The 13537-nt window shown below is 34.5% G+C and overlaps 1 protein-coding gene across 2 annotated transcripts in view; it reads left to right on the top strand.

Moving 5' to 3' along the window:
- The first annotated feature begins 465 nt into the window (after window positions 1-465).
- LOC143246207 (formin-like protein) overlaps window positions 466-13537 on the top strand; it is a 125754-nt gene continuing 112682 nt past the window's right edge. For both annotated transcript variants that reach the window (XM_076492460.1, XM_076492461.1), the window contains exon 1: window positions 466-857. In XM_076492460.1, coding sequence (XP_076348575.1) covers window positions 726-857 — 132 coding nt within the window. In that variant the 5' untranslated portion in view covers window positions 466-725. The remainder of the gene's footprint in view (window positions 858-13537) is intronic.

Raw genomic sequence — 13537 nt, 5'->3', positions numbered from 1 at the left:
TTATATTCAATTTTGATTACTGTTATATTCTTATAAGGTTTGACATTTTGCTTACTTTAACTGAAAATTTGTTACTTTTAACAAACAATAAATCTGTCGTACATCAGTTCTTTCTGGCATAAGTTTTCTTTCAGTACGCGTAATTCGTAATTTCCTAGCACCTACATTTATTGATATCAAACAAAATAAACTTCTTTGTAGTTTTTAAAGCGCAAAAAATATGATTGGTATTTCTCCTGATAGAAAAAGTTATTCTGTGAATAACTAAATGTATTGTTCTTAAATGTATCTTAACAACTGACTTGAAAATAATGCAGAAGTTATTGCGTTAATTTATACTTCATATAAAATTTACAAATAGTTGCCTTGTCTTGTTGTTTGTGCTGCTATCTACCGTTGGTGTAATAAATGACGAAAGAAAAGTATTCGGGATATGTGCCATCTGTGATTGGCTGAAAACGTTTTAGTCAGAATGTATGCGCCGACTCGTTGGCGCCTACCATTAAGCGATCCAACGTTTGAAACTATAAGACGAGTAATACAAATTATTTGAGTAAGGTATAGAGGGGGTTGTGTGTTGAAAATGTGAAGTTAAAAAGTAGGTTTGCTGTATACGGAAATGCTGGATTTTTGTGGTAATATATAGTTACACAGTTGAAGATGGATATACATAAGGCACTTACGAGTTAACGGGAAAAATATTAGTTACTTTGAACTGTGTAAGTATGGGAAATTCGGAAAGTTCACAGACGAAAGATCACCCGGTTTCAATGCGAAATAAGCATTCCAGAGTTGACTGTATCAAAATGCCCATGCCAGAACCAAATGAGCTAGAAAGGAGGTTCACCTTAGCTTTGGTAAGTTGTAAGGGAAAGGTAATTGCAGTTGATAAATTATTTTATCCCTTTAAAATAATTAATGTGTGGGTAAATACATCTATACAGAAATATAGGACGTCTAGGCTAACAAGCACGTGTTTGTAAACAGTAAACAGTTCTCCAAAACAAAGATAACTATTAGGTTATAACGATTTATAGTTATAAACATAATGAAAGTTTTATTTGAGGAACATAATACTCTCCACATGTTTCAATAGAAGATAATTCCAATATTTTGCCAAAACAAGTGTGTTCCCCAAATAAAACCACTGTTATTATGCTTACAAGTCATTTATATTAGCATAATGTGCTTTGGTACACAAGTTGCAATTTGATACTTGTCTAAAACTTGACTTTTTTAAATCGAAGTTTTGCCTTTGTTGTCAGATTTTGGTTAGCAACTGAAAACTTCATGCCAACTGTCGTCACATTTGGATGTTATTAATTAAAGAGGACTAGTGGGTAACAGTATTATTTAATTTCTTTAAAGCTAAATTGAAAATAGTACGTGGTCTATGGTTAAGTATATGAAGTATGCGTATACAAACCTTTTCTGGAAGATTTGTAGTTTACACACTGCCATCCGTTCATTTATCTTGTGACAGTCAAGCACTACGTAAAACTACTGTTTAACATTTGAAGTATCAATTTTCCTTTGCGTTGATATTATTTATTCATTTTAATTATACAGACAACTCTCATTTGGTTATTTTCATGGTATTTTACGTGACTGTGAAAAGCACTTTAGCGATCACCCCTGCTAATTGAAAAAAGTAACAACAAAGTTATACAGTTTGTAATAAATTTTTGAAAGTGTAGAAAATTAAACTAGATTTAAAGGGAGAGGTTGTTTCACAAAAGTTTTTTTTTTTTTTTTTTTTTACGTAGGCCTAAATAACTATAGTTGTAATATTATTGTTTATTGTCATTAATATAACATTATGCGGTAATACCAGTTTAATTAAAAACTCAACACCTTTTTGTACTATTAAACATGGTTTTTCGTGTGTCCGTAGAAATTGTAACGTCTTTTAAAATAAATTAGAAACACTGGCGACTGGTTCTGAAGTTTTTGTACCTTCAAGTTCAACCTGTTAGACCTTTTGTATTCATGTTCACTGTCTGCTATCGGAACACTATCTGTTTCAATTATTTATTTTTAAACCTTTTTCCTGGATAACGTAAGATAAGAAAAAAAGATTCATGCCAAACTTTTTTTTAAGTTAGATACTACTTTGATAATAACTGTTGTTACGCACCACTGAATGGTTCTGTGTGAGACGTTTATAAAATGCTATACAAGTACCTAAAATTAACCGAAGTGAAAGCTAAAATAACATTTAGTTGTTTGGGTATTTTGCTGTAGTGTCGAAAGAAAGGAGGAAGACCGGATTTCGAAAATGACGTCATGCATCCTACGAATATTATTAGACAAAACCGCTCCTCCCCATAAGATGTTGGGAAAGTTTAGGCCTTAAGTTTTCTTTCTTTGTAAAAGGCGCGTGAGGGTCTCTCCCATGAGAGGCAGGGGTGGAGAATTATTTATGGCACGAATTCCAGAACTCAAAACCCTGAAGGGTTTTCTGTTATTACCTGGTGCTGTAAAATAGGTGTTTGTTGTGTTTAGTATTGAAGGACTTTGTTGTTGTATATTATTTGTTACTTATTTATTGCTTAGAAAATGCAGAATTCTATCTAAGTATTTAAAGTGCGAGATAAATGTACTTCTGTTTTAATAGCGAATGTAAAATACCTTAAAGCTGAAAATATAAGCAAGAACACACTTTTATTAAATACGACTCAACGAAAGAAAGTTTATCAAGTTTTTTTTTTTTTTTACTGGAAAAATATTTCGAATAAAGAAACGTCAATTTTCTAAACCAATCATCCGGGTAGATACCCGGATTTGTCAGGTAAAAATAAATACCATCAAGTTCTAACTTGCACGCATAAGGAGAAGCTTGTTGTATTAGTGTTACAGTTTTAATCATAGCTTCAACATATTGTAATTGTGTAAATTTAGGGTCAAGTGAGGTTCATAATAGTATTTGGACGTGATTAGTGTTATGTTAGTTTGCTCGTTTTCTGAGAATGGGTTATCTAGCTTATCAAATCTGTGATGCATTATTGCAGTGGTTCCCGAAGTGTAACATCACGCAAACCCCTTTTGTGAAAGCGCCAAAATTTCGCGACTCCTCATTAAAAATAAATATTTTCAAAAGTTTTTCCATTCAATAAGTATAAATTCCAAAAAGCTATTTTGGAAATATAAAATAACACTTATTTCACTGTCTATTAATACATTATTATTTATAATTCCAATAGTAATGTTAAAACACGAATACAGCGACACTATTCCAATATTTCATTTTCGTAACTCATGTCACTTTGACTAAACGAAACCTTTTCGTCATCGTAATTTTAAAAATAGTAAAAAAAACAACATTCCTCACCTTTCCATTTCTAATGAGGAATCTTGAAAGTTATCTGCTCAGTGTGATTGGTTCGCGCAAACACTTTTGCTTCAGTCATTACGGACTTTTTTTTTATAAGAGAACCCCCAAAAGCATTCGGGAACCAGAATTTGGGCACCATTTCATTATTGTGTAGGCCTGTAGGGCATTCACTTTTCTGTCAAATATGTTTACGTTGACATCACATTGTGTATATCTTACACGTTTTAAGTTCTAGTATTGATATTTTTATTGTTTTATGGTTGATTACTAATCAGACCGTGTGTACAATGGATAAAAATATAAATGTTTCATATTTGTGATATGAGACATATAGAACCAAATGATATGATTACATATTTTAATTTTCAAGTAAAGATTTAAAATTTTTAATTGTCTGCTGTAGAGAATTCGTGACTTCTGAAGGCCCTCCTCTCCTAGTTGTGTTAGTCAAAAAAGATAACGTGTAAGATTTTTCATTATTTCCTTTTTTTCTTAATGGTCGATAAGGATGTTAAATTATGCGTTCTTTTGTCAGTTTGTGTGATCCTTAGTTAAATTCGTAGTTTTAAATTTAATTTCATGTTGCTTTAATTTATTAATTTCAGTTCAATTCTGTTTAATGTCGTGTTCGTTGTTGCAGTTTAATGTTAAGTATTTTCTCATCATTTGTGCTGCCATTTGATTTTTAATAGTTTTCATTACGCTGCTGACAACCAAATTATGAATTGCTTGTAATAAGCAGGGAATTAAGTACTCGTGTCAAACATTCTCCGACCAAAATATCACACTACTAGCCATCTTATGCAGATAGTGTTCAATACATGGCATACCTGACCCTCTATCCTGTTGTAATTTGTATTAGCTACGGGGTGTATGATGTTAAGATACACGAAGTACAAAGACATAAAAGTAAAGAAAGACATTAAAGAGGTAGAAAAGGACATCGGTGTCAGAATGAAGTGGATTATTAAATGCGAATATTAAACGACCTACTCCTCTTTTGCATTGGCACAAAAGTTTTAGCCCGGAAATGCTATCCGTTACACGTGAACGAACTAATTTTGTTTACACCTATTATCAATAGCTACTACTGTATAATCTTCGTGAAGGATCAGTTCAACATCGGCCTGTAGATAAACCAACAAATGATGAGGAGGTACTATGGTAGTTATACTAGGCATAGTTTAAAATCATTTTCGGAGAGAACAGGGGGAATATTTAACAAGTCATTCATCTTACTGGCCATGTATAAGTATCAACTTTGGCAAAATTAACCTTCCAACTGAGACCCGTAACAACTGTCAAACATTGGCGGCCGCCTTGTCCAGCAGGTTCGAAGCGCTGCACAATAAAGTAGTATTCAGAACAAGGTTTCTGACTAGGTAAGGAGGAACGAAAAGGCCTTAGCCGATAATGCGAAAGGCTTTGTCTGTTATCTTACGCGAACACCCCTCGTGAAATAACGGATTTCGTTAGCATGTGTAGTTTGTAGACGCCCTAACAGATGCGGATATGAGAATTAGGTTGAAGCAAAACAGCTGTAGCCCTTTAAAGGAAGATCTCTTGTTGGCGATGGAATCCGAGAAGATCGTAGATGAACTTATAAAATTACCTTTTAGAAGTTAACGGGATGTCGGATCCTGCAGTACTGACAAATCAACTCCCTTTAACAATAGCCCAGAAGAACTGAAATAACTGATAAATATGACAAGATTAAACAGAGCAGAGGAAATAAACCAAAATATAGTAGATGCTCCATGTGTGACGTCAAGGGATGAAGGTAGCAACTGTAGCTGAAACTGTAAGAAATTAACATCTGTTGTTAAGCCAATGAGACTGAGTTAGTCAGATCAATTGAATAAGAAAGGGTTAATTAGACATGAGATAAAACGATAATTATTTGGAGTTATAAAATAAAGTTTAACTGAGAATACTACATCTGTCCCAAATGAGAAAAAAATGATAATTATTTCGGGAAAATCGTTCATGAGACCATGAGCTATTAATAGGAAATCTAGCAGTATATACTGATTGACAGTTGTTAGACACGATTTAGTGATGGACTGCGATAAACTGCCATGAGAAGAAAGAAGAGGGATCAATGCCCACATTATGTTCCGTCAAGTTAGACGTTACACTTACTGTAGAAGAGTTCTTGACATCCGATATGTAGGTAACTGACATAGAAGAAGAGTGCATATTTAGAACTGATTTCATGCAGTGACAGTAACAAAGGCTAGGCTAGCTTCATAGTCTATGACCAGGAACTGTGCGGAACATAACATTTATTACACAAGAGACTGTATTGTCCGTGACAACAAGGCTAGCAGTCTTTGCCTTACCAAAGAGTAAGATAGTCATATCAGGAGTAAATAGCAATAATTCTTCATTTAGTGACCGAGTGTAAAGAAATACTCGAGCATGTCATGACAGATTGTAGTTGTAAGAGCTCTTCTAGATGTGAAAAATGAAGGTGTCATATATGACTTTACCGAAGAAAATCTTAAATTGTTTCGTGGTAAAGCAAAATGTAGCTGTGCTCTAAGTACTGATAAACTGGATTCCATCGAGACTACATGGTATGGCAGAACATTTAACGTGAGAATGCAAACTTCTAACATAAGTAGGTGTTCGGAGGAGAGGCGATCCTACCTAAAGGTCATCCGCCTTTGGAAGTGCGTTTGTGAGAGAACGGTAAAGTGGGAGATTTGGAGAAGAATTTGAGCGGAACCTCGACCTGAGTAAGATCCCGGAATTTGCATCGAGACTACTTTTATGAGATCATTAGCGATGTGGCCATCAGTTGATTCATTAGATCACTTACTCAATCCCGGGAAAAATTCCCTCGCGATAAGACAGCGAGTGACATCAAGAGTCAAGACGTAGCCCATGTATTTAACATGGGCCTCGGAAGAGAAAATATTTGGTGAATGGACAGTTTAGTGTATTAAACTTTTCAGGGGACTTCACATTTCAGGAAGGAGCAGTGTCATAAGCTATATTTTTAGTGTTGTAATTTAAACGTCAGCTAGCTGTTAAGAAAATCCTAGAGTACCTAGAAAGTTGCAAGTTGACCAAGTTTTTCTCGTACATTGAAAGCTATGATAGAGTAAGTTAAAAATTGTCATGAATATAGTTAGATAATGTAGAGATACTTGGAGTTATGTTTTCTCAAGCAATAGTTAAATCAGTTGAGATTCTCCTGGAGTATGGGGATCTGTTACACTTGTTCAGTTACCGGGTTGATTTTATGTTAACCATGGTGACGTTAGAGAGGTTTAAACGTCATTTGTAGTTAAGAGACCTTAAAAGGATCAAATACATTTGTGATAGTAACGTGGGTTGGACGATGGGTTATTTTCAATAGATAACTTAAAAGAATCCGCCAACGAAAAACAATGATGTAACACTTTTATTCAGGCTGTTTGATAGCAAGTCAACGAAAGATCTAGACACACCAACTTGCATTGTCACAATTTGTTTATTTGATTCCAATATCTAACAGCTTTGGTTATCCGTGCTTTCATTTCAAAACATCGTTACTTAGTTAAAGAAAAAAATTAAAATTAAAGCGATCATTTAAAAAATGAAATATTTCTCAGAACGAATAGCATATTATCCTTAAATTCTCAAAATAGTGTGCGTTAATCGCGAATGTAAGTAATTGCATATCAGTTTCGTTCATGTAGGTCTAGGAACACGTTTCTGATGGGGGATGGGTCCTCCAAATGGACTTCCAAGGGGGCAACCTTTCTGATGGAGTTCCAAAATAAATTATATGGTATGCGAAACTGTGGCTGTTGATATAGTACACTTTTGAACTGTAAATAATTATAATAAAATTTAATCACAGCCTTTATTGGTATGTGTGAGGGTCGCGAGTTCGAATACCCGTCACACTAAACATGCTCGCCCTTTTGCCCGTGGGTATGTTATAATGTGCGGTCAATCCCACTATTCATTGGTAAATGTAGCCAAAGAGTTGGCGGTGGGTGGTGATGACTAGCTGCCTTCCCTCTAGTCTTACACTGCTAAATTAGGGACGGCAGCCCTCAAGTAGCTTTGCGCGAAATTCAAAACAAAATTATTGGTATGAAACAGTGCAAAACGTACATTAGACCAACAATAGAATATGCATCACCTGCCTGGATTAACATAGCACCCACACATGTACAGAAACTTCAACGTATACAAAATTCTGTACTAACTTCAGCATACAAAGTACCACGTAGCACCTCAACCACATTCATGCACAAGTATGCAAACATAGATACAATAGCTGAAAGACTCTTGCAAAATTCTCTAAAATATTTCAATAAGAATTGGCACAAAAATGACTTAATGTGTGATCTCGACAGATATCACGTACATGATGTAAATGGTACTAAATACCTCTCCCTTTAACATATATTTAAGAAATGTAACACAAGCTGGCCACTATGCACTAGACACTTAGTCCTTGTTTCTTTTATTTTATAATTATTATTTTTTAATCATTATTATTATTTTTATTTTCTTCTCTTTTTGAATTATTATTCAAGTATTGAATAATAATAATTATTATTACTTTCTTTTCTGTGTGAGTGTTTGTGTTACTACAAGTAGTAGTAGCATTCTCTCAATCGAGAAAAGGAGAAAAATACAAAAAAAATATATATATATATGAAAATACAAAAAAAAAAAATTAAATGGAAAAAAAAAACTCCTTGTTCGTCCATGCATGGACTGAGCCCTGAAATGGACCTGAGTATGATGTTATACTTTACTCTGGCCCAAAGCTTTAAAAAAAAAAACAAAAAAAAAAACCCTAAAGACAGACGCTATAATCGTTCGGGAGGGAGGAAGAGGTCAAATGTACCTGACCCTCCTGGGTATTTAACAACATCAATACCCAAATACCCACACAGTCAAACAACAGTGCCGATTGGTCCGCACACTATATTTGGGTCACTTTACCTCTCACCAATCAGTTTAAATGTCAGCCCTGATTTGTCTAATGTGTTTAAATATATATTCAATTTGCTGCGCCTAGCTCGTTTAAAGCAGTTATCAAATTACGAGCTTTTTTGCGTTAATTTGCTTGAACATAGTACTTGTTCCCTTTGTCATTCAAAATAAAAGTTTCATTTGTATAAATACGAAAAAAATTACGAACATATGAAATATTAAAGTGAAAAGTAGCACTTTTTTCTTTGCTTTTTATTTTCAGAAAATACTATCTGGATTGAAGATTTTTTTGTATTGTTCTTTTAAAATTTATGGAGGCAGAAAGTACAATTTTTTTGGGGATTGTTAAATCTTTTAGTCTGAGGATAATTTTCTTGGGAAATTGTAAAAGGAGATTATAACTTGAGACACTATCTTGTTTTCCTTAACGATAAGAACAAGCTCCAGGTAGTACAGTGTTTCGTATATGGTTTCAGTTTTCTCTCATTCGTCGTATGAAACGGCGAAGAACACATCAAAGTAATAGTAATGCGAAATTCACATGACTGAATTCACTTTCATTGCTTCATTTTAAAACTAGAAAATTAGATCGTGTGTGGCAAAGCCGGAGTCAAACTTCGATGATATGCCGAATCAGTCTTAAGCTGAAACGGTGGTAAAAAGACTAATGTTTAGACTAGACCGAGTAATGCACCCCCCTGGCGCCATGGCTTTTTGTTGTTCTGAGGGTATCCGTGATATTCATATACACTCCTCTACACAGGCCTAATGCAATGAAAAGATCCGAGAACTTTTTCACGCTGCGTATTAATATCGTTCTACGGAAATGTGTATTTGAAACTTGCTTTTTTGCCAAAGTAGTTTTCATCTAAATGACCTGGGTCCTTTTTTTTATGCTTACAGTACATATAAAACGCCCCATTTTATATGTCGTCGTGCTGTAGTTAAAATGTAATCGTCGTAATACACAACCCCTATAATGGCACAGCTGTATGTCTATGGACTCACGCTGTTAGAAACTGGGTTTCGATACCCGTGATGGGCAGAGCACATAACCATTGTGTAGCTTTGTGCTTAATTTCAGACAAACCTATATACAGGGGCATAGGCGGGGTCTAATAACCACCTCAGTGTTCTGAAAAGTCTATACCCTAAAAAAGACCATCTTTTATTTATAGTGTTGTCCCTGTGTAACCTTGTATTATCCAAAGTTGTATAAGGACGACTAATCACGTATCAACAAATACCTTGTACTTTATTTTATTGTACAGTTACAAATAATAATGTTTGTCTATCTAATTGCTTACCGACGAGTATTACTCTGAACAAACGTGATGACTTTTTATTGCTGGTCAGTAGTAGTTTTAGGAGTGTGATTTATATTGTTTAAACGTTAAATCAAATTTGTATTTCACGAACCACTTCAACAACGACAAACAATGAAGTGTCTGAGCAGAATCGTTTCTTAGGTGTACAAGTACAATTTAGAGTTATTAAAGGAAATGGGAAGTTACATAAAACCGAAAGCCAAATATGTAATATAATTTTTTCTTTGATTCGCTATCTCTCTCCATAACAGAGTAGTTTTCTCAAGTTCGTTGCTTATCTGTGATGTTTGAAGTGGCGAAGGAAGTAAGTAAAGGAAACCTCGTGTTGGTGACACGTAAGTAATTTGTTTCAGTGACCAATGAAGGCCTATAATTTATAAGAGATAAAAACAAAAGGAAACTTCACACGTATTCAGAACATTTCGATTAAAAAGAATAAGTGTATATTTTATAACACGTACATGGATACAAAATTAATGGATGAACAGAGAAATAGTTATTTCTGATCTTGTAGCTCTGTCTCTGTCCTGTACATATGACTCACAGTACATAATGCCAAAGCTCCTAGGTAATAATGTATCATATGTGATATACAGCTACATTTATTTGATGTTAATATGCAACTGATGCTCGTTAACGTAACGATAGGAACTGGTTTAGTTCAACCTGTCAGATTAGAAGAGAGCTTCGTAGCAACATTACACGTGGCGCTCAAAGCGCTTGTGGATAATGATAGGTTAAGTTACTTTTACTCAAGAGAAAATGTAAACCTAGAATAAATATAGCAATCTTTAACCACGTCATAACGGCTCATAGATGAGTGTTCCGTTGTTGTTGCTTTTTATTCTTTATTTTTTTTCAAGTACAGACTTTTAGCTCACAACTCCGTCATATTTTGATCGATTTTAGATCTGATTACGGTTTTCGACTCAAGAGGTCAAATCCTTTCGATTGATGTATTTGACCTCGCCCGTTGTATCATAGATTAATGGACTTCAGTTCTACCTAAAAGAATTTCAATGTGAAGGTGGTCTAGTAGAAATTGAGTAATAAAATTGAATCGAATATTCACGCGCCCCACGCTTGATGCTGATGCACAAAAATATAGCTATTAAAGAAGGAAAAAAGGTATCGTAAATTAGTTACATAAAATAATTTCGAGTGCAATCATTTTACAAGAAATTACTAAGTAGTCAAATAATACTATAATACCTAAATGACCTAAAACAGGGAAAGGGTTGAAAGGATAAGATCTGCGAGTCGTAGGGTTACATATACATATTTTACAGGACAGTTAAATCAAAACTGATCTGACCCGTGAGTGAGTGGTCTATTTAAAATAGTTAAGTTCCTAGGTTATAATAACACTGTTTCCATTCGTGAAGATTTTCGATTATGTAGCAAAACGATAGTGTTTTTTGTGTACAGTTTGAATACATTTTATTACATTTTTTAGCCTTCACGTTAAGGAGTCTTATTGTTTTGTTATAAAATCACAAGCGTGCAAACAATACGCTAGGGGTGGAGGTTAGTGAACTCCGTATGGTTTTTGACTAAAGTTTAAAGCACCCTTATATCACATATATGCATCTGTTATTATGGCCGAAAATGTCGTTAATAGTGAGGGTATTCAACCAATGGAACAATTCGTTCTAACCTTCATAACTATAAATGCAAGAAAAATATATTTAATTAGTTGTACTAATTGTAATTTTGATTTTCTTCCTATCCTTGTTGTGTAACGTGATCGAATCTAGTGAGTTTTCATGAAGACAAAGACAGTTACTGTGTAAACCACATTTAAATTATCAGTTTTCAGTTAAGTGAACGTTCCGAATTAATACAAGTTGTAATTGTTATGTTTATACCGGTGTGTGTATGAGCGCATGTACGTATGTTCTTTGATAACGGATATTTTGTTTTGATGCACTGCAAAGTGCAAGAAATGAGATATAAAGCACGTGACTGGAGGCGATTAGATTAACGTCATCCCATTCAACAAATTTAGTCAGTTTGTGCATAAGAACTTGAACCCAGCTTTGGGTGAGAATTGAATTACTTCATTAGTAGACCACAGTAATGAGTGGAGATGGTAGTAGTAATTACAAAAAAATAGCGTTTGACGCCAAAAACAAAACCACAATTGATAAAAGTGCCAGCTGGAGAAACTTTTCAGTTGTTAGACAGTCGTTGTAAATATAAACATATTTCCATAAAATATTTATACTACATGTTTATATGGAAGACTTCTACAGCTGCCAAAGTTTTTAGCTTTTTTTTTCTTCAAGCTCGATAAATCAGATTCATTAGTCAGTGCTTGTTAATTTACCTTCCACTAGAACCTGATGTTTCTGAGGTAAGCTTCCAAACAAGATATAACTAGTAAAAAATATCTTTATAATTAAAACGAGTGGCGAAGAACTGTTTATATATTTGATAAATATTTATATGGTAGAACGCTGCGTATTTTCACACTAATCATTAAAGAATAGCGTGAAAGAATTCTGCAGTGATCTCGGATATACTGACACTCTTGTTCTACCATTCACAGTACTTCTAATAACTATAAAACTGCTTTGTGTCAATGTTTCTGGCTACTGGTAGAGTGCGACCACGTCAGTTTTCACTGGTCTTCTCCATTTACGTTGCAGTGACATCGCTGAATAACACAGCGACAGTCCGGTCTCTCTCGTTCGTTTTTTCTTTCTTTTATATTTCAGCTTTTGCCCATAAATATTCAGTATATGTGACACGTAAACTTGATACGCGAATTGTTGAGTTTGTTGATTTGTTTGTGTTTTTTTACGTTAGAATGTGGGGGGAAAAGTAGTTTTAAAGCTATGTCTAGTAATGTTTTAGTATCGGCGGCATTTATGGATCGATTGGAAAGACTCTTACTCTTTGACCTTGGTTAGCCTCCCCCTTCCCCGTCAATTTTTTTTTTTCACAGCACTTGTAGCATTAGTGGTTCTTTCTTGTAAGTTTTTGTCATGCTCAACGCTAGAAGGAACTATATATACATCGCTACTTGGAATGATTAGAATATGGCTCTCAAAACTTATTTATTACCTTTCCAAACTTTTATTGAACTTGTACCTTTTGTCATATTAGTGAGACGATATTTGATTATTTAAATATTCTATGTTTGTCTGTGGCACATTATAATTGGTTAATGTTTCGTACCTTATTGTAACCTCGTTTTGTAACAAACACAAAATGCATGGAATTCAGTTTCTTATTACTTTTGACCGACCGTAGGTAGCTGTACGATTGAGAAAAAAAACAAAAACGCCGAGCACATTGGGGTCGTGGGTGCTGTATAAAGGTAACTAGTTGGTCAGAGAGGAGTAGTCTAGGAGGTGGTGTTAGGTGCTGTCGGCTATCCAGCTGTCTAAACCTCTAGTCCGGTCTGTCAGTTCAAAGTTAAAGACAGCGCACTTTGGCGTCAAGTAGGTAGCTGTTCACTAATCTATATGAATAATACGTTTGTCTGTCCGAAACTTTCTTGCAGATTTTTCGGTCAAACGCTACAAATCTCTTCGTTAAAAAAGGCATTTGTACAAGGAGTCAGGATTGCATAATGACTTTTCAATTCAGAATCACCTTACCTGTTTATCTCTTACTCAGACTTTTCAATGCAGTCAGTATGGTATACGACGCAGAATGGCGTTGCCATCACGTGTCGACTGACTTGTTTCGCCGTTAGTTTTTATTTGGAAAGTATTTCACACAAACAACACTCAATCGGCGTCTAGTTTCCTTTAAAAAAAACTACATTAAATACAATTTCTATGGGCTCTCTCGACTTTGGTCTAAAATACGCATGCTCACCTCATTTAAAACTGTTTTTATCATTTCGTGAATACGCAATGAGACATTTCTGCATATTCAGCTAATTTTCCTTCATTACAACTTTTTATTTAGTTTG

This window comes from Tachypleus tridentatus, chromosome 3, assembly GCF_004210375.1.
Source record: "Tachypleus tridentatus isolate NWPU-2018 chromosome 3, ASM421037v1, whole genome shotgun sequence".
NCBI classification, from domain to species: Eukaryota; Metazoa; Arthropoda; class Merostomata; order Xiphosura; family Limulidae; genus Tachypleus; species Tachypleus tridentatus.
This window is presented reverse-complemented; position numbering and strand designations above follow the sequence as displayed.